Raw genomic sequence first — 22,500 nt, 5'->3', positions numbered from 1 at the left:
GCATTAAGTTTACAACCCTTCTTTTCCAAAAGCGTTCTGTGGGAAGACGATACCTAAGTTTTTGGGTACTGTTCGTGCTATACTTGTTTGTTTGTTTTTTTCTGGAAAAAGAACAGACTTTTTGAAGATTGTTATGCAGGAGTGAAAGAAACCAGTTTGCACTGCAGAATCTTTGTTTTTTTTTAATTGCAAAATAATATTAAGGAATAACAAATTAAAATGCAATGGGAACTCTTCATACAAAATGGTATCCCAAAAGTTGTTTTTCTTTGTTATAAATGCTCTGTCTTTCTTGCCTCACCTCCACCCCCCTGCCATATTGACCTTCCAATTTAGAAGAGTCTTGTATCGTGCATTGCCCAACCGCACTTTTGTGGTTGTGCAACCACATCACCCAACTGCAGAAGGTGACATATTGCTGGAACCAGGGCAGCAAGTTGAAGGTGAGTTCTCACTTTAGCTTCACCTTCACCATTGCTTTGTTTTATATATTTATATTATTTTGCTTTACTCGAACCCAATTCTCATTGAAGTAGTTAAGGCAATCCTGTGTCGGAGTGGTGAGCCTACTTCTTGGGGGGGGGGGGTCAAAATCCTGTTGTTCAACCTCCTGTTGGATTCGTATCTGATTCCAAACTTCTGGTCTCATACCGTGTTACTCAAGTGAGACTGAATGTTCGTAGAATACACGAGCAATCTTTCAAGAGGAAAATCAAGTCGGCTGTACTGTTTGCATCCCCCCCCCCTTGTGTCCGACAAAAATATGTTCCAAAGCATCCTTCCCGAGACTAGATATTTGACTGTACCAAGACCAAATAAATTTTCTGTTGAATGATCAGTCAAATTGGATGAAAATACAACACCGTGGATGCCTTAATGACGGAGCATAGAAATAAACTCAAATTGCTGTCTTATCAGGAGGAATGAAAATTTGCAGATTGTGGAAACGCCGCACGCAAGGAATGCATGAATGAAAGTTCAGGTCACAGGAGACCTTTTCTTTTCTTTTTTTTTGAATGAAATAACTTGACGACAGCGAAGGCAACGCGAGTGTTACTGACAAACTCGAAAATAGTGCGGAGTACCAGGGTAATATTTGCGAGGAAGTGATGCCTTTGTGTTTCAGGAAGAAAAAGTGTTGGTGCTGTCAACTCTCGCCAATTTGAACAGACACGATCTGGAGATCATTTATAATGGCGATAACTTTTTTTGGTTTTCTCCTTGGTTTGGCATACGAAGTGCAGCAGCTTGTATTCTTCTTGTGATACAAAATCCGTAACAATTTATGGCCATTTATTTCATCCTTTTTGAACACAGGGCAGCCAGCCATGTATTTTTTGTTTGAACATTACAGCACTGCATACATTAAAAAAAAATATTTGCTTTCCAAGCACACCGGACGTACACATGCAGACTATGGCAAAACGCGAAACACAATGACACTTAACATTGTCTAAAAACAATGAAATTATAATTCACATACTTGCCTATCTCTTAGTGGAACTCGTGCATTGGAACATGCCTGGTGTTGGCTTAATGGCTGGATTGGTGGGCTTGGGGTCCTAGGGTCCCGAGTTCATATCCTGCTCAGCTGTTGAATTAAAACCAGGTGGGGTTGATTCTGCATATCATCCTTCTGAGGTCAGCAAAATGAGTGACAGCATGTTGGTATCCTGTGTCGGAATGGCGACCCGTCCAGGATTGTGCCCAATAGCCAAGGAGACTGCTGAGGTAGCACCAACGCTCTGCACAGAGTATGGTCCCGATGGATGGATGGATTTGAACATGAGTGGCCATCCATCCATCTATCCATCGGGACTATACTCTGTGCAGAGCGTTGGTGCTGCCTCAGCAGTTTCCTTGGCTAATGCGCACAATCCTGGATGGGTCGCCACTCTGACACAGATGAGTGGCTGCTGAAAGGAAGAGAGCGAAATGGTGCTCAAGCCTTCAACTTGATGAAAACTGTGTATTGACCCAGATTTGCTTTATTGCTTTGAACATATTCCATATACCTGCAGTTTGCAATTAGATATTTGAGATCACAAAGTGATCGCCGAGGGTAAGCCTCCCCCGAGGCTTAATCTTGGCGATCATCCGCGACTTACCTTCGGCCCACGATGCGATGATGGCCATATTTTGCTTGGACCACCATATGACCTTGACGTTTTTACATTTAGGAATACAGTGTAGATTGACCTCCGACAAAATGTGTCCCAATCTAGTCAATCCATGAAACCCACATCAAGAAAATCAGAGGGAAAGTATTCAAGTTATTCATAAAAAAGAAGTGGATACAAAAATAATGAAGGAAAATTTCTGTTTTAGTGTATTTGTCAAGAACATCATTTATCTTCATTTATTTATTTGATTGTGTTTGACAAATTGCATCTTACAGATCGAAGTGTGAGTTGGACAGCCAAGTCACAGCACTGTCTGGTGTTATTAGGTGGATCGTCCTAAATCCTTCATTAAATTTCCAACGTCATCACAATGTAACGAATCGTCTGATCTGGGTGACCACAGTCACTTGCTGGGCTGTCTTTGAAATTCCATTTGTGGAGGTGGTGTGATGTCTTTGCATGGAGATAATGGATCCCGCAGTTGAGCGCAGACCACTGTTTCCGGGGGAGGTTGAAACCTAGAGAATCTTCTGTCGGATCACTCACGAGTTCTTTGTTTGCAATGTTGTTTGTCCGGAGATTGCACCACTTGTCCTTTGTGTTAAATCCTGCATCAACCTAAACATTTGCATTGCCTCAGAAAGGCTCGCATGGCATGAGTCGCATATCTGTTAGATTCTGCATGTCTTCATAGATTGGATGCTCTGGATTGACTTTGATGCAGTCAAACTCTCTCAGCATTCTTGCCACTGGCACACATCACAGGGGATGTTAGACAAGACTTGGAGCCACTGCACAGGTGTTGATTTCAGTGCACAACTGATTATCTGCATCAGTGTTTTCAGGACAGTGTCCAAGTGTTTTGTGCGGCAGCTCTCTGCCCAAACAGGAGAACAGTATTCCTATGTGTTGTACACAAGAGCAAGGCTTGTAGTACAAATAGCGCATGCACTTGATCCCCAGCTTGTGCCTGCAAGTTTCCCGATGATGTTTACCCATGTCTTGATCTTTGCTGTGGTCCGTTTTTGGTGTTTGCGGCATGTGAGGCTGCAATCAAGAGTGACTCCAACATACTTGGGGAAAGGTTCGTTCTTGATGGGCTTGCTGTAAAAGAAAACCTGGAGTTTGCTGTGAACCAGTCAGTTGCTGAGATGGAAAGCGGTAACTGGAGTCTTAGTTGGGTTTTGCAGAGGTGCCAGTAGATGAAGTATTGCTCCATTACCTTTAGGTACTGGGACAGGGTACTGCTGAGACTTTCGATGTTGATAGCAAATTGGGTAGCAAGGGCAAGATCATCTGTGTCGGCAAACTTTCTGGAGGTGGTACAAGGCATGTCACTCACAAATATGTTTAAGAGGTGAGGAGCTAAAACAGACCTTTGAGGAAGCCCATCATTCAGAGTCCTTATGGAGCTTGTTTGGTCTCTGGCATCAACCCTATGTCTTTGATTGCTAAGCATAGAAGAAAGGATATGCGTTGTGGCTTGGCACTGGAAAAGTCTGGCAGCTTTCAGCAGAAGACCATGTTGCCATACCGTATCATATGCCAATGAAAGGTCAATTAGTGCAACACCCTTCCTCCCGCCCTTGGTTTACTGAAGCTTGTGGCGAGGCAGTTGTCCTGAAACAACTTGCCTTTGCCTCATGGAAAGCAAACCCAACTGAGGGCAATCTCAGTTCTTTCCACAAAGCTCAGAACAAGTGTGTAGCTACCCTCAGGAGAGCCAGAAAACAACATCTTTCTCATCTCAAGTCTGAACTCTCAAACCTCTCTCCCTCCTCAAAATCCTGGTGGCGTTTAATCAAATCTGTTTCTGGTGTGTGTTCCCCCTCCATCCCTCCCTTACCTCAAATGGCCGCACTGCTGATTCCACACGTGATAAAGCTGAATGTCTAAACTCGGTGTTTGCAGCTAAATCTTGTGTCCCAAACCCATCACTATCTCTACCCACTTTACCCAGTCGCACTCAACTGTCCCTGGACTCTGTATCCTTTTCTCCTGACAAGGTGGAGAGCTTGCTTTCAAACCTCGAGTCAGATTCTGCAACCGGTCCAGACGGCATCAGCCCACATGTCCTCAAAGCCTGCTCTTCAGCTCTTGCTCACCCTCTCTCTGTTCTATTCACCCTCTCATTTGCCCAAGGTCATCTGCCATCTGCTTGGAAATCTGCTAACATCACTGCCCTGCATAAAAAAGGTGCAAAAACAGATCCCTGTAACTATAGACCAATCAGCCTTCTCCCAATCATCAGCAAGGTTATGGAATCCATCATCGCTTCAGACATGAAATCCTTCCTCTTCTCCAATGGCTTGATTTCCAATCATCAATTTGGTTTCAGACCAGGTCACTCTACCCTAGATATGCTGCTACTGCTCTCCCATCAATGGATGGAGGTCCTCAATGCCAGACAGGAAATCCGAGCCGTATTCCTGGACATATCACGTGCTTTTGACACAGTCTGGCACCCTGCCCTACTCACCAAACTCTCTTCCCATGGTATTCAAGGCCATCTCCACTCATGGCTCGCAGACTTCCTCTCCTGTCGCAGTCAACGTGTGGCCCTAAATGGAGTTCTTTCATCCCCTCTTCCTGTGCAGGCTGGAGTTCCTCAAGGTAGCGTTCTAGGCCCTGTTCTTTTTCTGGTTTTCATCAATGATCTCTCGGACTCTCTGGAAAATCCTCTATTTCTCTTTGCCGATGACTCCACCCTCTGCCGTACCATCTGTCATCCCTCAGACCGGCAAGCAGCAGCTTCTTCGCTCACTGCAGATCTGGATAAAATCACAAACTGGTCCAACACGTGGAACATGTCTTTCAATCCAGACAAATCTCACACTCTCACTATGTCTCTTCGAAAGGACCGTTTACAAAACCCCCCATCCACTTTCTCAACAATCCTCTGGAAGAAGTCTTTTCTTTCAAGCTTCTGGGTCTCACTATCTGCCATGACCTTTCCTGGGAAAGTCACATTTCCAACCTTGCCTCAAAGCCAGTCGCCGACTGGGAATCCTCCGTCGTGCAAAGTCCTTCCTCGGCCCTCTTGAGCTCCTGACCACTTACAAAGCTTTTGTCCGTAGCCTGATGGAGTACTGCTCTCCCCTCTGGGCTGGTGCTCCTGCCTCCCACCTTTCTCGACTTCACGCTGTCGAAACCAGGGCTTTTAAGATCATTGGCATCTCCCGCAATGAAGCTGAGTCTTTGGGCCTCTCACTCAATCACCGCAGGTTGGTCGGTGGTCTTTCTGTCTTCTACCGACTCCTCTCCAGCCTTGCCCCCCCTGCTCTCTCTGCGATTTGTCCCAACCACATTTCCACAGGGCGCTCAAGGTCCGCCAACAACCCCCTTCTGGTAAAACTACCAAAATCACGAATCACTGCTCATCTTCACTCTTTCATTCCTCTTTTTCCCGCCTTTGGAATAAACTTCCTCAGTCTATTCTTTCCCATTCTTCCCTCCAGGCTTTCAAAACAGCTGTTCACCACCACCTCTTATCTTCCCCCATCCAAATCCTCGATCTTTTCTACCCCCGATAATCCACCCAAGCCCACTTCCTTCAATTCTCCTGCTTTCCTTCCTGAAAGTCCCTTTAATGTCCATCTTCCCCTCGCCATGTTCCCCGTCCCATCCCCATCCCTCTCCCTTCCACAGTTCACCTGTGTCTGTTCCCCAATGTTTTGTCCCTTCCACTCCCGCCCCTCTTGTCTCATGCCTCCTTGCTGTGAGTTGTGTGTTAGCTCTCATACGAGCCTCCACCAAGGTATACAAAAAAAAAACCTGTCTTGATTGGGCATTGGTCGCCAGGCTCAATGTGGTTATGTGAGTGGGAAGTGCCAGTAAAGTGATCAACACATCTCCGACCAGGACTGTGAAGTCCTGCCCCTTGCCCCACATGACGCGTTAAGGTGAAATTCGATCTCCTTCAAGGTTCGGCTCAGCATTCCTGCATTGAGAGTCTCAATTGCAGCCGTAATCCTCTTCCTCAGATACACAATATCAGTAACCCTCGTTCAATGCACCATGTCCTTCACATAGCCTCATCTACAAAATGCAGAGTGGTTGTGCCTGACGAACGTGGTGGCCACAGAATCTGACCGTCATGCCCAATCCATTGTTCATCGAAGTGTTTATTGAGGAAATCATGCACTATCAGACTCCATCGTTGGGGAGCTCCGTTCTGTTGGTAAATGAACTCTGGTTGCATGACTGCTAATTGCGGAAGTACAACATACTCCGACATATCCAGGGAATTGTCGGACTTGATAGTGGCTTCAACAAATAATGGCCCAATGACTTGGTTATGCATTCGGTTACCCACACATTGACCTTTGTCACATTTAAGTTCTCAGACCTCACTGCTAGGCTGAGAGCTCCAAACACTGATGTTTGTTGACCTTCCCTGAAATGTGGAAAGTCGATTCGTCTGAAAAGAATAAAAGTTGTAGAAATCTGTCGTCTTTGTTGAAGTGTTCCAAAATGTCTACTGCAAATGCCATTTGTCGCGTGCAATCATCTGATTTGAGCGCCTGCACCAACTGAACCTTCTATGTGTGCAATCACATGTGCAGCACCTTTTGTACTGTCGAGCGAGGTAGACGCAGCTCCCTGGTGGCAATCACAATGGAATTATTGGGACTGCGCTCGACCAACTCCGAACACGTTCAACACCCTCGGCACTTGTGCTTGGCCGGCCTGCACCCTTTCTCTGCAGAATGCTACTCGTCCCCATAAACTTTCTTGTGCCCCTCGCAAATCATTTTTCTCCATGGTAGCTTCTTTCCATAGATCATCCTGAAGCTTCGTTGCACTTGTGTAGCTGATTTGGTCTCTATAAACCAGGCAACACTGCGCTTTTTCTTGCGGGAACATCATCTTGCAGTAACCTTGAGATATCCTGCGCACAGACAGACAGACAGACAGACAGACAGACAGACCGTGGTGAAAACATAACCTCTGTCCACCTTCGTGGTGGAGGTAATAAAAGGATGACTGTAGGATGCATTCAGGTGAATACAGGTCAATCGTTTGGAAGTAAGTTTAGTCCATGGTTCCATTTGTGGTGTTTCCCGTTTGAAAATGTCAACGCATTGCCTCAATCATGGATTGACATGCCATGGCTCCATAGGGCTTTGATCTCTATCTATCTCAAGTCCATCAGCATAATTTTTGCAGGTAAACACTTCTTTTTTATTGTTCATATCGTCGTCGTCATCGTCGTCGTGGTCGAGAGTTCTTGGAAACTCTGAGCGGAGGTCAATCGATGTACGTATGGTTAAGCGGCATAAGCTAATGGATGCGCGTGTTGATTGATGCGCAGATAAACGATGCAGTGTTCAATACAACTGAGTCAATAGATTGCTGTGCAGGAGAAGCAATGGCTCTGAACTTTGGATTGGTGATATTTGAATTGGTGAGAAGGGTTGATGTGGGGCCCTATTCCAATTGCTCGATACTGATTGGCTGGTCATGGTCATGGCACTGGTGAGAGTCGATTGCAGATGCACTTTCAAGGCATAAAATACAACTTGTAGAAACATAATCATTTCAATTGACCAAATCAATTCTTCCACCTTTGTTTCAGGAAACGGGTTTAATTATTGCTGGGGGTATTAATAAAACTTGCAACAATTCTGTGACGTCAGCAAAATGTGAACCTACTTTTGTTTCATTAACTACACTTGGAGACCTCAAGGGAGGTCATTGGAACCTCTCCAACCAACAACCACGGTGAGGTTTCTCGAGCATTTGTGAGCAAATTCAATGTTATAACAGTAGAAACCAAGGTCTTTAAATGATTCTAATCTACTGCGATGAAGCTGGGTCGATTGGCCTATTACATTGGCATTGCAGATAGGTCGGTGGTCTCTCTGCCTTCTACTGCCTCCTTTCTGGTCTTGCAACCTCTGCTCTTTGAATGCTTTGACCCCCTCCCCACCTCCAAGGTTTCTGCTGGGCACACACACCATCTACCATCAACCCCCTTCTGGTGATGCTACCGAAAGCCAGAATCGCTGCTCACCTCCACTCATTTGTTCCTCTTTTTACGCACCTATGGAATCAACTTCCACATTCTCTTCAATTCCATTCCTCCCTCCAGGTCTTCAAGACAGTTCTTCACCACCATCTCAGATCATCGCCCATTCAAAAACCACGATCTTTACTTCCCCCATTAATCCTCCCAAGTTTCCATTTTTTTTTTTTTCCTTCCTGAGAGTTTACTTCTTCATCCATCTTGTCCACCCTGTGCATCCTCCCCCAGCCTCCATTCTTCCCCACATCCCTTCTCTGTCCAAGTCAACCTCTATTTTGTCGCTCACCCCCAACTGTTGGTGTGTTCCTCCCTCTCTTCGTATTGTTCCTTTTGTTCTGCTCCGTCCTGATGATCCGTTCTCTGTTCCAGCTCCTCCTTGAGTCTCGACTTTGTATAAAAACAGACATTTTAGTGTAAGAAAACAAACTTTTGCTGAAAACAAACAGCTGCACGATTTGAGTTCCACCAAACCACATGTTTGCACAACTTCGCTGCAGTAACTGTGACGTTTTGAACAACAGCTTTTGCATAGAAATTTCAGGATCTGTAATCAGTGGTACATAATATACTGCTCAAGATAATGAACCTTTGTGGGGCTGATGTAACACCCACCTACGTATAATTTGAGTTTAAATTGTGCTTCCAGTACTACTAGTGGGTAGGCTCTGATTTTTCTTGCAAAGGTATTTTGCCACAAAGTGCTAGATAACAGTTCCACTGTGATAATTAAATATGACTCTCTTTATTTCTGTCATTTCCTCATTTCTCGTGTTATTAACCTGGGGGTTTTTCGATGAATCAACCTTTTTGTGTTGCATTCAGTATCATCATTGTGGATGGCAGTTCAATGTTTTGTTGTTCTTTCACGGTCATAATTATTTCCACCTCTCACGGGGTTTGCAGGGGAAAGTTTATGGCCCAAGTCGTTCACGAACTGGCTTGCCCGGACTGATGTTCGGCGAAGTAGGTTGGAGCAGGAATTTGTAATTTGTTCTTGGTGATGGCGACAGCTCGCCTTCTCTTCGCAAAAAACACACTGTGGGATCTTTGACGTCCACCGACTAATGCTGGCAGAAGGGACGCCCGTTTAACATCCATCTGAATGATGGCGCACTCATCGAAACATCGCCCTGCCTATGAAAAAGCAGGATGACAGTTTATAGCTGGATTGGAATCATTTTTTTTTTTTAAACTGTTGTCAGTGCTGAGTGTAGGTGAAGGTGGTTTCCTGGAAGGAAGGGTTGGCAGTTGGACCGGCTGGTTTCCAGCTGATTGTGTTGAAGAGGTGCAACTACGATCATCCGACCAAACGCGAGGTGTGTGTGTGCGTGCATCCGTCATATTTACTTTTCACCATATTGTGTGAACTTGCTAAGCACAGAGAACGTAATGGCTCATTCTTGAATTTCCGACACATTGTATGCTGTGAATTGCATGATGAACATTGTTGTCATGGAGTTGTTCATGTCCCTGTCCTCCACAGTGCCACCCGAACGTTCACAAAAGTTATTTCGACACTACACAGTCAGCTCCTCCAATGTTATAACCACCGGGTAAGCGTGATTTGGGGGTAAGCAAACAAGGGAGAATAAAAATAGATGCCTGTTTGTGACTGCGATTAAGTGATGAATTTGGCTTTCTGGTTGCATCATATTTCTCCGGACGTATCAGGTACCTTGCTTGAGCCATGCAACACCACTAACTTTGTGCTCCATAACTGTGATTGTCATGTGTCAGATTAATGGAGTTAAAAGCTGAGGTTTTTTTTGTGTGTGATCTTTCAAAAAAAACCCCAATGCCCATTATTTGCGACGGACACCATGTGACCTTTAACGTCCACCAATTAATGCCAGCAGACTGGACGCCCAGTCTAACATCTATCCAAGGGATGGCACACACAATGAATGATGCCTCGCCGAAATTGTGAGACACAAGGATGATAGCTCGTTGCTTGGCCAATATTCAAACCGGCCAGGTTAGACGGCTAAGAGGTGAGTGGCACACCTCAAGGTCAGCCTGCCAACCGTTTCCACCACGAGTCACTTCCTTTTACCATTGCACCACAACGTAGATTCTGGTTCGATAAAATGAAGCCTCTTTTTGAAGGCACGGAGGCCTCTTATTGTTCTTTACGCCTCTTCCTTTACTTTGTCAATGATGGCGCCGAAGAGATCAAAACAACAGGAGGTAGTGGAACGAAACTAGCTGGGGAAAGTGGCTTAAAAGGAAACAGACAGCTTTCCAACTCGAAACAACCATGTGGCAACGGAGTTCCAGGACCACGTCGGGAAATCACTGAGCCGTGGAACTACTGTTACTTAAAGCTCGCGATGTGGGCCTCACTTAAGGCACTTATTTTTGATGTTCTTGAGATTCCTGGAAACGTCACATGTCCGAGAAGGTTAGAAATAAGTTACATGTAACAGAACATTGAATGACGACCTCAATCCTGTCTTATCAAAAGTTTTTCATCACTTTGGTGTCATGACGCTGCAAATCCAGGTTCAAATCCTATATACTGTGATGATGTCCCTTTTCTCACGTATTTATCTTTCATGTACCGTCATGCATGTAAAAACTCCCACAAGAGCTTCAGGAGGTTGTAGAAAATATATCGTTTTCAAAGGTCGTGACCTGATACTCGGGGTGGATGCAGAAGGGGATTGCACATTGTATCTGACGTTTCACAAAAACATTTTGCGCACAGTCCTGAGCAATGGTGTCTGACCTATGAACTCTGCTCATACTCAGTTTTATCATCTCCATTGCATCTGATCGTTGACCTAAGCTGTTCCAATTGTGCCTCCAGCTCACGATGATGTGGCAGTCAATCATCATGGACCCTTGTTGGCACGGATTGGCTTCAACATACTACTGTCACGTTTACAGCTGTTTAGTGGGTTTTGCAGTGTTTCGATATGTTCTTGCATGTAATTTCTGTAAATCCCATTATCCATTAGAGTCATCACTGGTTCATTTACCCTCGAGAATGTCTTGAAAGGAGGCGAGGTGCTTTGTTGTCAGCGCTGCAGGATTTGTCATATTCAATACAGTCGCCACTGAAAGCAGATTCAAAACACTGTCTTCCACAGTCAGCTGAAGTGTTTATAATTACTGCAATAATTTCTGATTATCTCCAATCAGTGCTTCGCAGATTTTTTCCACAAATGTTCTGAAACAATTAACAAATGTAATCTAACAATTTGATGCACAAGAAACTTTGGCGTAGGAGGAGGCCTTTCGGCCCATCATGCTTACACTACACCAACCCCAGTATCGTCATCCATCCGAAAAAGCCAATATCCTCATACTCCGCTATCTCCAATGCATCCAGGTACCTATCCATCCATCCATTGGGACCATACTCTGTGCAGAGCGTTGGGGCTGCCTAAGCAGTGTCCTTGGCTATTGGGCACAATCCTGGACGGGTCACCGCTCCAACACAGGATACCAGCAAGCTGGCACTCATAGACCAAAAGTTCAACATAGGCCAATGGTCAACAACTCAGGTGGTATTTCTAAATTCCTCAATTTTCATCCGATTGACTTGAAATTTGAGAAGTTATATTTCAGATCAATTAATTCAACCAGCCAATTATTTTTGAGGTCAACATGGTCCAAAAGGTTTATAAGGTCCAAAAGGTCAACATAGTCCCAAGGTCAACAACTAAGGTGGTATTTCTAAAATCCTCAATTTTCATCCAATTGACTTGAAATTTGATGAGGATTTATGTTTCAGGTCACTGAATTCAACCACCAATTGTTTTGGAGGTGCACATCGGCCAAAGGTCAACATAGGCCGAATTTCTAAAATTGTCAATTTTCATCTGATTCACTTGAAATTTGAAAAGTTGCATATTTGGTCATTGAATTCAACCACAAATAATATTTTAGGTTAAATTTGTTTTGTGGATTTTACAAGTATCGTGCTCTGCACGACGTCTTCTTCTTGTTGGGTGGTCGCTAGATTACTGTTATTCTCAGGTTTTCTGTCTGTCTGTCTGTCTGTCTGTATGTAATGGACAGCTCTGGAGGCCAGAGGAGTCAACCGATTTTGATGAAACTTGACTGGTAGGTTCATACCAGGATGTAGTTGTATGCTTTTGAGCACCGTTGCTATGGACGCCACCGTTGCCTAGCAACAGGACTTTGAATTTTTTGAAAAAATCCGAAAAATATTTTTATATATTTTTTTTTCGAAAATCAAAAATCGCCTTCCACGCTTTTATGCGCACGATAATCAACCTCTTTGTCAAAAAATTTCAGCCCGATCCGTCAAAAACTGTATGACGAGTATGCAATTATATAACGACCACCCATGTCGCCTACCGGCTTGTTTGTTTGTTTGTTTGTCTGTGCAAAGGATGTCTCAAAGAGTTGAGGACGGATCCGGATGAAATTCTGTGGACAGGTTCGGTGTGTGACAAGGACAAACTGATTAGATTTTGGTGAAGATCCGGATCCGACTTCTACAATTTTAAAAGTGATTCTTCAACATAGAGAGATCGGGCCAAAAATGATATGTCGCACGATATCTCAAAAAGTTATTCACGGATTTGGATGAAACTTGGTGGACAGGTTGGGTGTGTGACAAGGACGAATTGTTTCGATTTTGGTGATGATCCGAATTAGGATCTGGATACGAGAATTATTTAATTTTAAAAGTGAGGCTTCACCATTTGAGAGATGGGGCCAAAAACGATATAGTACTGTTTCGCATGATATTTCAAAAATGTAATGGGCCCGATATGTTCTCATGGATCAGGCATTACGTGGCAGAGGTATGCGCTTCACCGAGTACCCGTCAAGTTAATTATGTAACACACCAGTACACACCCCACACAAACGACACAAACACCATGCAAAACAAGTCCTGGTGAGGGTCTGCAATCTCTGATTGCTCTTTTTCTTGTTTTGTTGCAATGTTTATATTATTATGCCATTATCATTATTATTATGCCATTATCATCAGAAGTAATTGATTAATATGTGGTGATTATAATTTTACTTCCGATAAGTGTGCAGACCAATGACGCTTAGCCGATACACTGTCCATGTGTAAATATTCATGTATACTATACGTCCGATTTCCTCCAAATTTTCCTCAGCTGAGTATTAACCACTGCTAGTGACCATGAGGAATGGGGTTATGCGTTGGACAAAGGCCATAATTGGGCTTTGAGGGAGTCATACTTGAAGCCATGCCCAGGCCAAATTAAATATGAGGCTCCAATGTGCAAATTATATACAATCTACTCGTATATACAGTCCACATATAATCTGATGGCAAGAAAAATCAGATAGTCAATGGAATACATCATTCATGTGTAAAGATTCATTTAAGCACCTTTATTAACTAAAGATAATTGCAGCTGAGCTGGTGCCATACATAGGACCCCAGCAAGTCAAGACAGTTCGGGTCACTTAGCTTTTCACTTTGGGGGGACACGATAAGCATAGGATGCCTCAAGGACATCAGGTTTCCTACAAATTTATTTTAGCTTTGTGTTAAACAACAGCAGCGATAAAGTAAATCACATGTTGGACTGAATTGACTGAATCCTGTAGTTTTTGGTTATACTAATTTTTACCTCCTGTAGGTGTGCCTCACGAAATGCCATGACATGATAGTTATACACCTTAACGTGGAGTTTGTCCAAGGCAAAAAATCCCCTTGGAGAGAGGGCCAAATGAAGTTTCTGCATCCTCCGCCATGTGATCCTTCGTGCTCCTGAAAAGTTTGGTTGAGATTGGATAAGTAATGGCCGAATGTATCGCAGTCAGACAGACAGACAGACAGACAGACTGACAGACACCAAATTGCGTATTTTAGTATGATTTCAAGCGCTGACGAGGAGAGGATGATGGTTAAGATTGAAAGGAAGAGAGTGTGGTATCATTTTCGAAAACAGGTTGAAAACAGCGCAGCTGAATGGAAATTTAACAAACAATGCAAATTATCTCCATTATGTAAATTCCTCTTGGGACTAAAAAAAGTGTCAAATCACCGCAGGTTGTAGCCTTTTCTCATTATACCTTCAGACTACTACTACTACTACTACTACTACTACTACTACTACTACTACTACTACTACTACAGCTACTGCTGCTGCTGCTGCTGCTGCTGCTACTACTACTACTACTACTACTACTACTACTTTTAGGGCCCCAATTATTCTCGTCTTAACGTTTTTGGCCAAAGTATTTCACAATCTAGCTGACTGTTTCACTGAAGGTGACAGGAATTTGTAATTTGTTAAGGATGCTGTTGATAACTTGTCTCCTCTTCCTGAAGGACACCGCAAGGTTATTAGCGCTCACCAACTAATGCCAGCATACAGGACACCCATTTTAACGTCCCTCTGAGGGACTGCACCCACATTGCATCGCCCCATCATTGCCTCAAGAAACCCCTTTAATTACACATATGTTCGCTGACATTTATAGAGGTAATAACAGTGGCTTCTAAAATTTAAAATCATTAAAAGTAAACAAAAAACACCAGTGTGGTTTAATCTCACGTCCAGCTTAATCACCATTCGGTCAACATCAATACATTCAAATTGATGAAATGCACTACACGTGCCACACCAATACGATTCATTCGTATCCTCTGTGATTTTAAGATGTCTTTGCAAATCAATAAATAAATAAAAACCAACACTACCCAAGTTAGAATAAATCACATACATTGGTATATTGTCCTATTTACAACCTCTCTCCAAATTTAAAGAACAAAACCAACAAATCTTCCAACTGATAGATATGAATTTATTAGATGGTGGATAGCACAGCATGGGCCATGGAAATGTGAAATCCAGGATGTTAATTCCAACATGAACAATTTTAAAAGAGACATCGTTTTCACAGATTTATTTTGTGCTAAACTTTGAAACAACACCGTTTTCTCAACGCACAATTGTGGCGTTAACATGACTAACCTTCACTTTCATACAATATACACAATCGTACAAGGGATAAGCCTTTGATACGAAAACGTCAATGAAAATATAACCAAGATCATAGACGTCTGCTTTGAAAAACGAAATTGTATGAGTTCATGAAATATGACATGACAGTGCTTCTTTTAAGAGAGAGATAGATAGATAGATAGATATAAGAATGAGTGGTGAGACCCTCAAATTACTTGCTGACCTAAAAAAAAAACAAAAAAAAAACCTGTTACAATTATTTCCATCCGTACATCCGTCCGTCCATAAGCACTTGCAACTTCTTCTCCAAAACTGCTGATGGGATTGTGACAAAAAGCCAAACTTGGCTAAAATTATCTTTGGTGCCGTAGAACTCAAGTTTGTTCATGGCATCTTACCCTCCATCTATAAGTAGGTCATCATAAGGTTTAAATGTTCCAAAATTTCTTGAATTTCGATCTAATTTGTCCGTCATTTTGGATCCCGGGAAAACTTTTAACAATCTTCTCCTCTCAAACTGCTTAACCGATCATTGGGAAACTTTAAATTTGTGATCAAATACCCAAGGAAAATCGAGTTTGTTAACAATGACGTCATCAGTCAAGTGGTATGGCAGCTATATTGGATCATAAGAAAACTTTAAAAAAAAATCTTCCTCTTTAAAACTGCATAACGGATCAATGTGAAACTTTGCATATGTGATCGACTACATGTCGGAAATATAATTTGATCACAATGATGTAATTGGTCACGTGGTCTGGCATCCATAATGGATCCAAAGAAAACCTTTAAAATTCATCTTCTCTGAAACCACCTGACTGATGAATGTGAAACCTAAAATATATGATCAACTACCTGTGGGAATGTTTGATTAAAAGAAGCTGATCCGAAACACAATATAGCTGCCACCTTAATACAGAAAGTGGGTAATATATCGAAAAATATGAATTACAGACACCTTGGAGTTGCACCTTATCAAAAAGGGCTAATTTTGACACAACAGGAAGTGACATCATACCAGAATTGGGCAATATCTCGAAAACTAAGGCTCATAGACAGCAGGGTGTTGCACTACTTTGAACATCATGTCAATACTACCTGACCTAAAATATGTATTCTAACACCTGGTCTTATTTTTGCTTTGATTCATCCATCATTCCACTTTTTTGGCAGTCAGCCAGGTGAGCGACAGGACCAATGGTACTCAATTATATTTTGACTCCGCCATAATATTAGGATTGCCAAAACATCTTTGGAATCTAAAAAGGTGCTAATAAAAAGGAATGTTTCACTTATCTTAAAATTGCAAATCCCAAAATAAACCATGGTCATCATCTAACATTTCTATTTAAAAAAAAAAACAAATATTTCCTCAAATGCAGATAAAGGGCCAACAGGAGAACAGAGAGATATGCACACTCACCTTGAGCTGTCTATCCTGGGATCAAATCTCGACCATCGTACACTTTTACCCTGGTATTTTGCTGGCAGGGCAATTAATCGATGTGAGTGTAATCCCTCAGATGGGCATTAAACCGGGTGTTCCATCAGCCAGTACTGGTCATTAATGGACGTTAAAAATACAACGGTATGTTCTGTCAAGTGTAGGCAAGTTATCACCAGCATCCTCAACAAATTCCAAATTTCTGTCCTGATTGACTGCTTAGAAGGCAAGGGCAAATCACCCAGGATAAATATGCCAAGGAACTGTTTTGGTAGCACTGAGTCTCAAGAGTATGATACATTTGATTGATTGAATGCAGATAATGGCATAATTTTGTTATTTTTGGGGTAAGTTGTGATTAATCTAAAATGTCCACCTTGTGAGTGAAGTCATAGTTGATATTGCACAATTTGCATATATAAGAAATTATTTTCTACATTAGGTGATTGAAGAGTTTTCTATCTTGTGGGTATGAGAAAGCTATTCTATCGATATTCTCAAAATTATTCCAAAGTTTATAATTTTGGATTGCTCAAAATTATTTCAATTATTTTGTTTAAAAAACAAACAAACCGCTTTAATTGCCATATGTAGGAAATAAATGACGAACAAACAAATTAAGAAAAACTCCGATGTTTTTAATGCCTCCAATAGAAATACTCTGATTCATAACTCTGCAGGATAGTGATAATATTTTTACGGGTTCGGCTTGAGTGCACCGGGATGCATGAGGGGGTCACATGGATCCGCTGCTCGATTTCAGATCCTGAGGCCACCAGGCCACGGATAACTCCATGGCCTGATGGGTTGCTAAGCAACCGTGGACGCCGGTTGAGGAAATTAAATGGAGCAGGTTCTTAACGCCCTTTAGTTGTGTTACCTTACTTATTGATCCATTCACTTCAACTGGGGCACTGTGCCTTCAACACCCACCCGTCCACTTATTATGGCTGAGCGAACCATGGGGTGGATGTGGCTAAACCAGCGGAGCGAATCGGTGCATTACAATCATGCCGTATATCCAGTGGCATACCTAAGGTATGGCAGGTATGGCACATACCCTGGGAACCACTTGAAAGGGGGGGGCACCACTGAGCAGGACTTTGTCTCTGTCAAGAATGGCATATTGAAGTTGAAAGATGTCAGAGACGAAAGAAATGAATGGCTCATGAGAACTCGAGAGATGCTGGGTTAACAGCCAAGGAGGAAATGGAAAGAGTCATGAAGGGAACACTCGACTGTCTTCACAGAGAAATGGGCGAAAGGTTCGCTCGTTTGCACGACACTGACGCCAAGTTTTGGTTCCTTCTCGATGTTGAGGGACTGTGTTACGGTGCCAACAGTAATGACCTAAAGAAGAAGTGTGAAAATTTGGGCGAATTGTCCAGCTCTGATGTTGATGGACAGCAGCTATATGAAGAAATCTTGGATTGCAGAATGTTGCTATAAATTCAGGCCACACATGGCAATATCAAGACCTGAAGAGCTTCTCAAATTTATTGTTCAGTCTGGAGATGAGAGCGTCTTCCCCGATCTTCGCATTGCTATTCAGATCATGCAAACCATCGCAGTTTCCATCGCCAGCTGTGAGAGATCATTCAACAACTTAAAATGAATACTTTCGTATTTGAGAGCCTCCATGGGTCAAGGCAGACTGTGTGATCTTGCTCTACTGAGTGAAGAAAGAGAAGAAATTGAAAAAACTGACTTTGAGCACATCATAGACCAATTTGGATCAGTGAAGGTGAAGTTGTAATTTTCATGTAGTGCCATAATTTGTTAATTAAAAGATTAACGAGCTCAGGTTGTATTTTTGAGCTGATATTATGGTCATGTTATCTGGATGGGTGTCAGATGTTTGGCCAGGGGCACAATTTCAGTGCTTACCATAGGCGCTATTTTCCACCGATACACCCCTGCGTCTATCTTATATGTACACACTTATGTTGGACCAATGAAGGAAAAGGATAATCTGGTAGGTTTCAAAGCACAGTTTACCGAGACTGAAGCACATATTTACAATCGCAATAACTTCCAGCACATATGGAGATCACAATCAATAGGGCACATATTTAGTCACAGGCAGGAACGGCCACGGCCCTCGTGGTCCAGATGGGCAAATGGCAGAGGTTTGTTCGGACTCGTGCAGACTTATGCAGACACGTGCAAGCTCGTAACAGGCTTGTAACAGCCCAGCTCCCTCTTGAAGGTTCTCCTGGTTTAGACAGGCAGGTGACAGGATGAGCTTGGCAAATAAGAGTGAGTCCGCTCGTTCGCTCTGGCTTTTATGGAGGCAGGGTGAGGCGTGATCACGGCACTTTGCGCATCCTCCTGCTCGTTCATGTGTGTTTCCATTGGCTCCTGGTTTGCCGAGACTTCAAGTGACTTCCAGAAAAGTCTGCAGGGACTGAGTGGCACACCTCTTTCGTGAAGAATCTTTGGTGGTGGTACTCTTCATTTCAGCGTGATTATGCACATCTTAGCATGAGAATCGATTTGTAAGTTGTATTTGAATGAGGAAAATGCAGGGAAGGAAGGGAATTATTTCGAACTTGAGGATTAATTACGCTCCACACGATAAAGGATTTGTTTCAGAGTTTGGAGGTGAAAAGGTGAACGATTTGGATGTTGGGTGAAGAGGGAGGGTTTTTTTAGAGGAGCGCAGGAAGTAGAGGCTGGGAAGCGAAAGGACGAGGGATTTGAGATTGATGGATGAATGGGTAGATCGATGTTTAAGCGAGGCGTGGGGAGTTTCCGGTGGGGGTTACGGCATTCGGAGGGCAAAGGGTGAAGGGTGTTAGAGTCCTGGGCAATAGTGGCTAAGAAGTGAGAGGGTGAGCGATTGGTGATAGATAGATAGATAGACATAGGGATTAAACGATTGAAAGATGGATTGATGTATGGACCAATGGATTTAAAGACCAACCGATGGACTGAAAGACGGACTGATGGATTGAGGGATTTAAAGGATTGAAAATGGATAGTAATAAATGGGGATGAAACATGCTAATCTCACAATGCATTCCCTCCCATCCCTTGTACAAGTGGCAGGGACCAAAGTAAGCACACATGCTAATGAAATATATGTTCAAGGACACTCTCCCCAGGGTCCATTTCCACAATCATAACAATATCGTCTAAATGCTGCACTGGTATACTGTATATTATATATTAAATGACTTTCATTCATTGTTAACCCATGAACACCTGTCTGAATGTTCTCACCTGCTTGATGAATGTTGTGCAACCCGATCTATAATGTTGTTGCCTTTATGATGCAACAATCTACACCAAAACATATAACCGTACCAATCACGTTTCATGTACATCAAGTGCAATAAAATTGGCTAACAATGTCAGCATAGGTTGCTTCAGACATCATTGTGAGTACATTTTAACGTGAAATAATTATACAAAATAATAATCAACATGCTGTTGGCATCCTCCAAATTGGCAACATACAAACAACTTATGGACCAAGATACGGGTCCCTATCAATCATCAGTGGACTGTAGATTGATAGCAGCATTTCGGTTCTGGCCGGACACGTGACAAACAATAACTGGTGGTTTTGATGACAAATTTCTCTCTAATAGGAGTCTCGGAAGCAGGATATTATGACGATTAAATCCACACTTTCATACCAAACTCGGTAGGAGAAGAGTCTGGAGATGTCTAAGAAAGTTAGCAGCACAAACCACAAACAAACGACACACAACCAGCATGGTTCTAATCCAATATTATGCTAACATATGGTGGAATATCCATTTGTCTTGTGCTGTATTAATATCACAATATCTTCATGTAATGGAATGTCCATCTTATCATGTTAATATCTCAATATCTTGTGTTAAGTGTGTACATCTTGGTTTCATCTTATTTTTATCTTTAGATCACAATGTTATTTTAATAATAGTGTTATTAAAGTTTTAATTTTGTAATACAGAAACTTCAAAATGGATAATGAAGTCCAATGTGAAAATGAGGCTTCACTATTTTTTTTTTCTACAAAGTCAGGGCTCAGGGAAGAATGAGGCGACAGAGGAGAAGAAGGCAGTGCACCGACAGTGGGGGCAGCAGGGAAACGAGTAACGGAATGAACTAAGAAGAAAAGATATTGGGGTGTAAATGCAACAACGGATCTGAATTATGCATGTCGCCTGGACAAAGACAAATGCACATGCGAAGGTGTTCGACGAGTCATGCAAATCCATTACAGCAACAAAGTAACATTAACAAAGACTATTGAACGCGACCATTCCCAAACAGGTATTATCAAACAGCTTTAGCCTGTTTTTTTTAAAAAGCGTAACATTCACGGTTAAGGTGGCTGGCTTAAGATCTTAGGGTCTTGAGTTTGAGCTCCTGTCGTGCCCGTTAACATAACACTCGGTGGGTTGACTCAGCCTGCCATCCTTCCGAGGTTGGCAAAATGAGTACCAGCTTACTGGAAACAAGGGAGACTGCGTCAGCAGCACAGCCACACTCCCAGCAATGATAAAAACAGCAGCCACAGGCTGCATAAGAAATTATCATAATTATCAGCTTTTAAGAGAGTTTCTTGGAGCAGAGAATATCGTGTCTGGTCGCGAAGGAACCTGGAACCAGAACCAAAATCTACATACAAAGTCTGATACTCATTGAAGGAGCAAAGTTACTTTTTTCAGCACCATTCGTGCAAACCATTTCATGCCCTAGTATTTGTGTGGCATTTGATACAGAACTTTGTTGACTGCACAAGTCATCATTAACAATTATGTGTGTAAAACACATTTTAATAATTGGAATTATATTTTATATGAAGTGATTTATTATGAATGTTGACTTGACCCTGATCCCCAAGAGAGTTCAACATTGAAGAACGCACAGTGGTACTGCAGAAAAAGACTGGTGAAGGCTTTGGATTTGTTCTTCGAGGAGCAAAAGGTAAGAAAATGTTTAGTTTTTGTCTTTTTTTTCACGTGTTTATTTATACATGTACATGTCTCTCTCTCTCTGTCTCTACATCTCTCTCTCTCTCTCTCTCCCTCACTCTCTCCCTCACTCTCTCCCTCACTCTCTCCCTCACTCTCTCCCTCACTCTCTCCCTCACTCTCTCCCTCACTCTCTCCCTCACTCTCTCCCTCACTCTCTCCCTCACTCTTACTCTTACTCTTACTCTTGTGTTTGTATTACTCTATCTATCTGTATTCTCTTTTTGTGGAAATATATTTTTTCATTGATGACTCATTTTGGTTGAGGCTTCTATTTGAATAAGTCCTTGTGTGTGTGGTTCATCCACATCCACATGTACATGTACATATACGAATGAGAGGGAAGGGCTAACATTAAACAGATAAATGCATAATTTTCATTTTCTACTTTTATCTTTTTCATCATTTCGTCTTTATTTTCTTTCTCTTCTTATTTTTCTAGACAGATATCTAGGCTCATGGAGGAGCTAAATGACAGAGGGCAGCAGGTTCACAGACTGACAGGGAATGAAAACAGAACATGGAGAGAAATACATCACGGTATGAAGAGCTGGTCTTGCCGGTGAAGGCTAATGTTGATCTGCGTCGGCGAACAAGTATAACTTCTGATGAAATCAACAGGGCATTGATGGAAGTATGCGAACCGCTGTGGGGAGCAAGGTGAATCTGACGTTTCATGCGTTAACCTTTCATCATAACCTAAAATTCATCGCACACATGTGGATGAGTGACAGAAAGAAAAGGGTAGGTTGGGGGATGGAAGGGTCACCAAGAGTAGAAAACAGTAGTGGTTGGTATGGTAAACAGTATGAGATGACTATTGGCAACACTTCTGAAGCACCAGCCAACATATGCAATTGGAGATGGTTCCACAAATCGAGAGAATAGAGCTTTCGTTATTTTCTTGTTTCTACATCTTTTTTTGAGCTCGATTTCACAGGAAACATGTTTGTGTGTCATGACTTCTCAACTTGATAGCTGAACTAGCTGGGTAAATACA

General features: G+C 42.5%; 1 protein-coding gene across 10 annotated transcripts in view; it reads left to right on the top strand.

Annotated features, from left to right (window-relative positions):
* Positions 1-22,500, top strand: part of LOC147030752 (uncharacterized) — a 227,503-nt gene that overhangs the window by 167,707 nt on the left and 37,296 nt on the right. For all 10 annotated transcript variants that reach the window (XM_085875120.1, XM_085875123.1, XM_085875124.1 and 7 more), the window contains 4 exons: positions 337-443; positions 9,354-9,467; positions 9,635-9,704; positions 21,371-21,453. In XM_085875120.1, the coding sequence (XP_085731246.1) occupies positions 337-443; positions 9,354-9,467; positions 9,635-9,704; positions 21,371-21,453 (374 nt within the window). The remainder of the gene's footprint in view (positions 1-336; positions 444-9,353; positions 9,468-9,634; positions 9,705-21,370; positions 21,454-22,500) is intronic.

Source organism: Eptatretus burgeri, chromosome 3 (genome assembly GCF_056783735.1).
Source record: "Eptatretus burgeri isolate ZD-2024b chromosome 3, Ebu_testis_v1, whole genome shotgun sequence".
NCBI lineage: Eukaryota > Metazoa > Chordata > Myxini > Myxiniformes > Myxinidae > Eptatretus > Eptatretus burgeri.
This window is presented reverse-complemented; position numbering and strand designations above follow the sequence as displayed.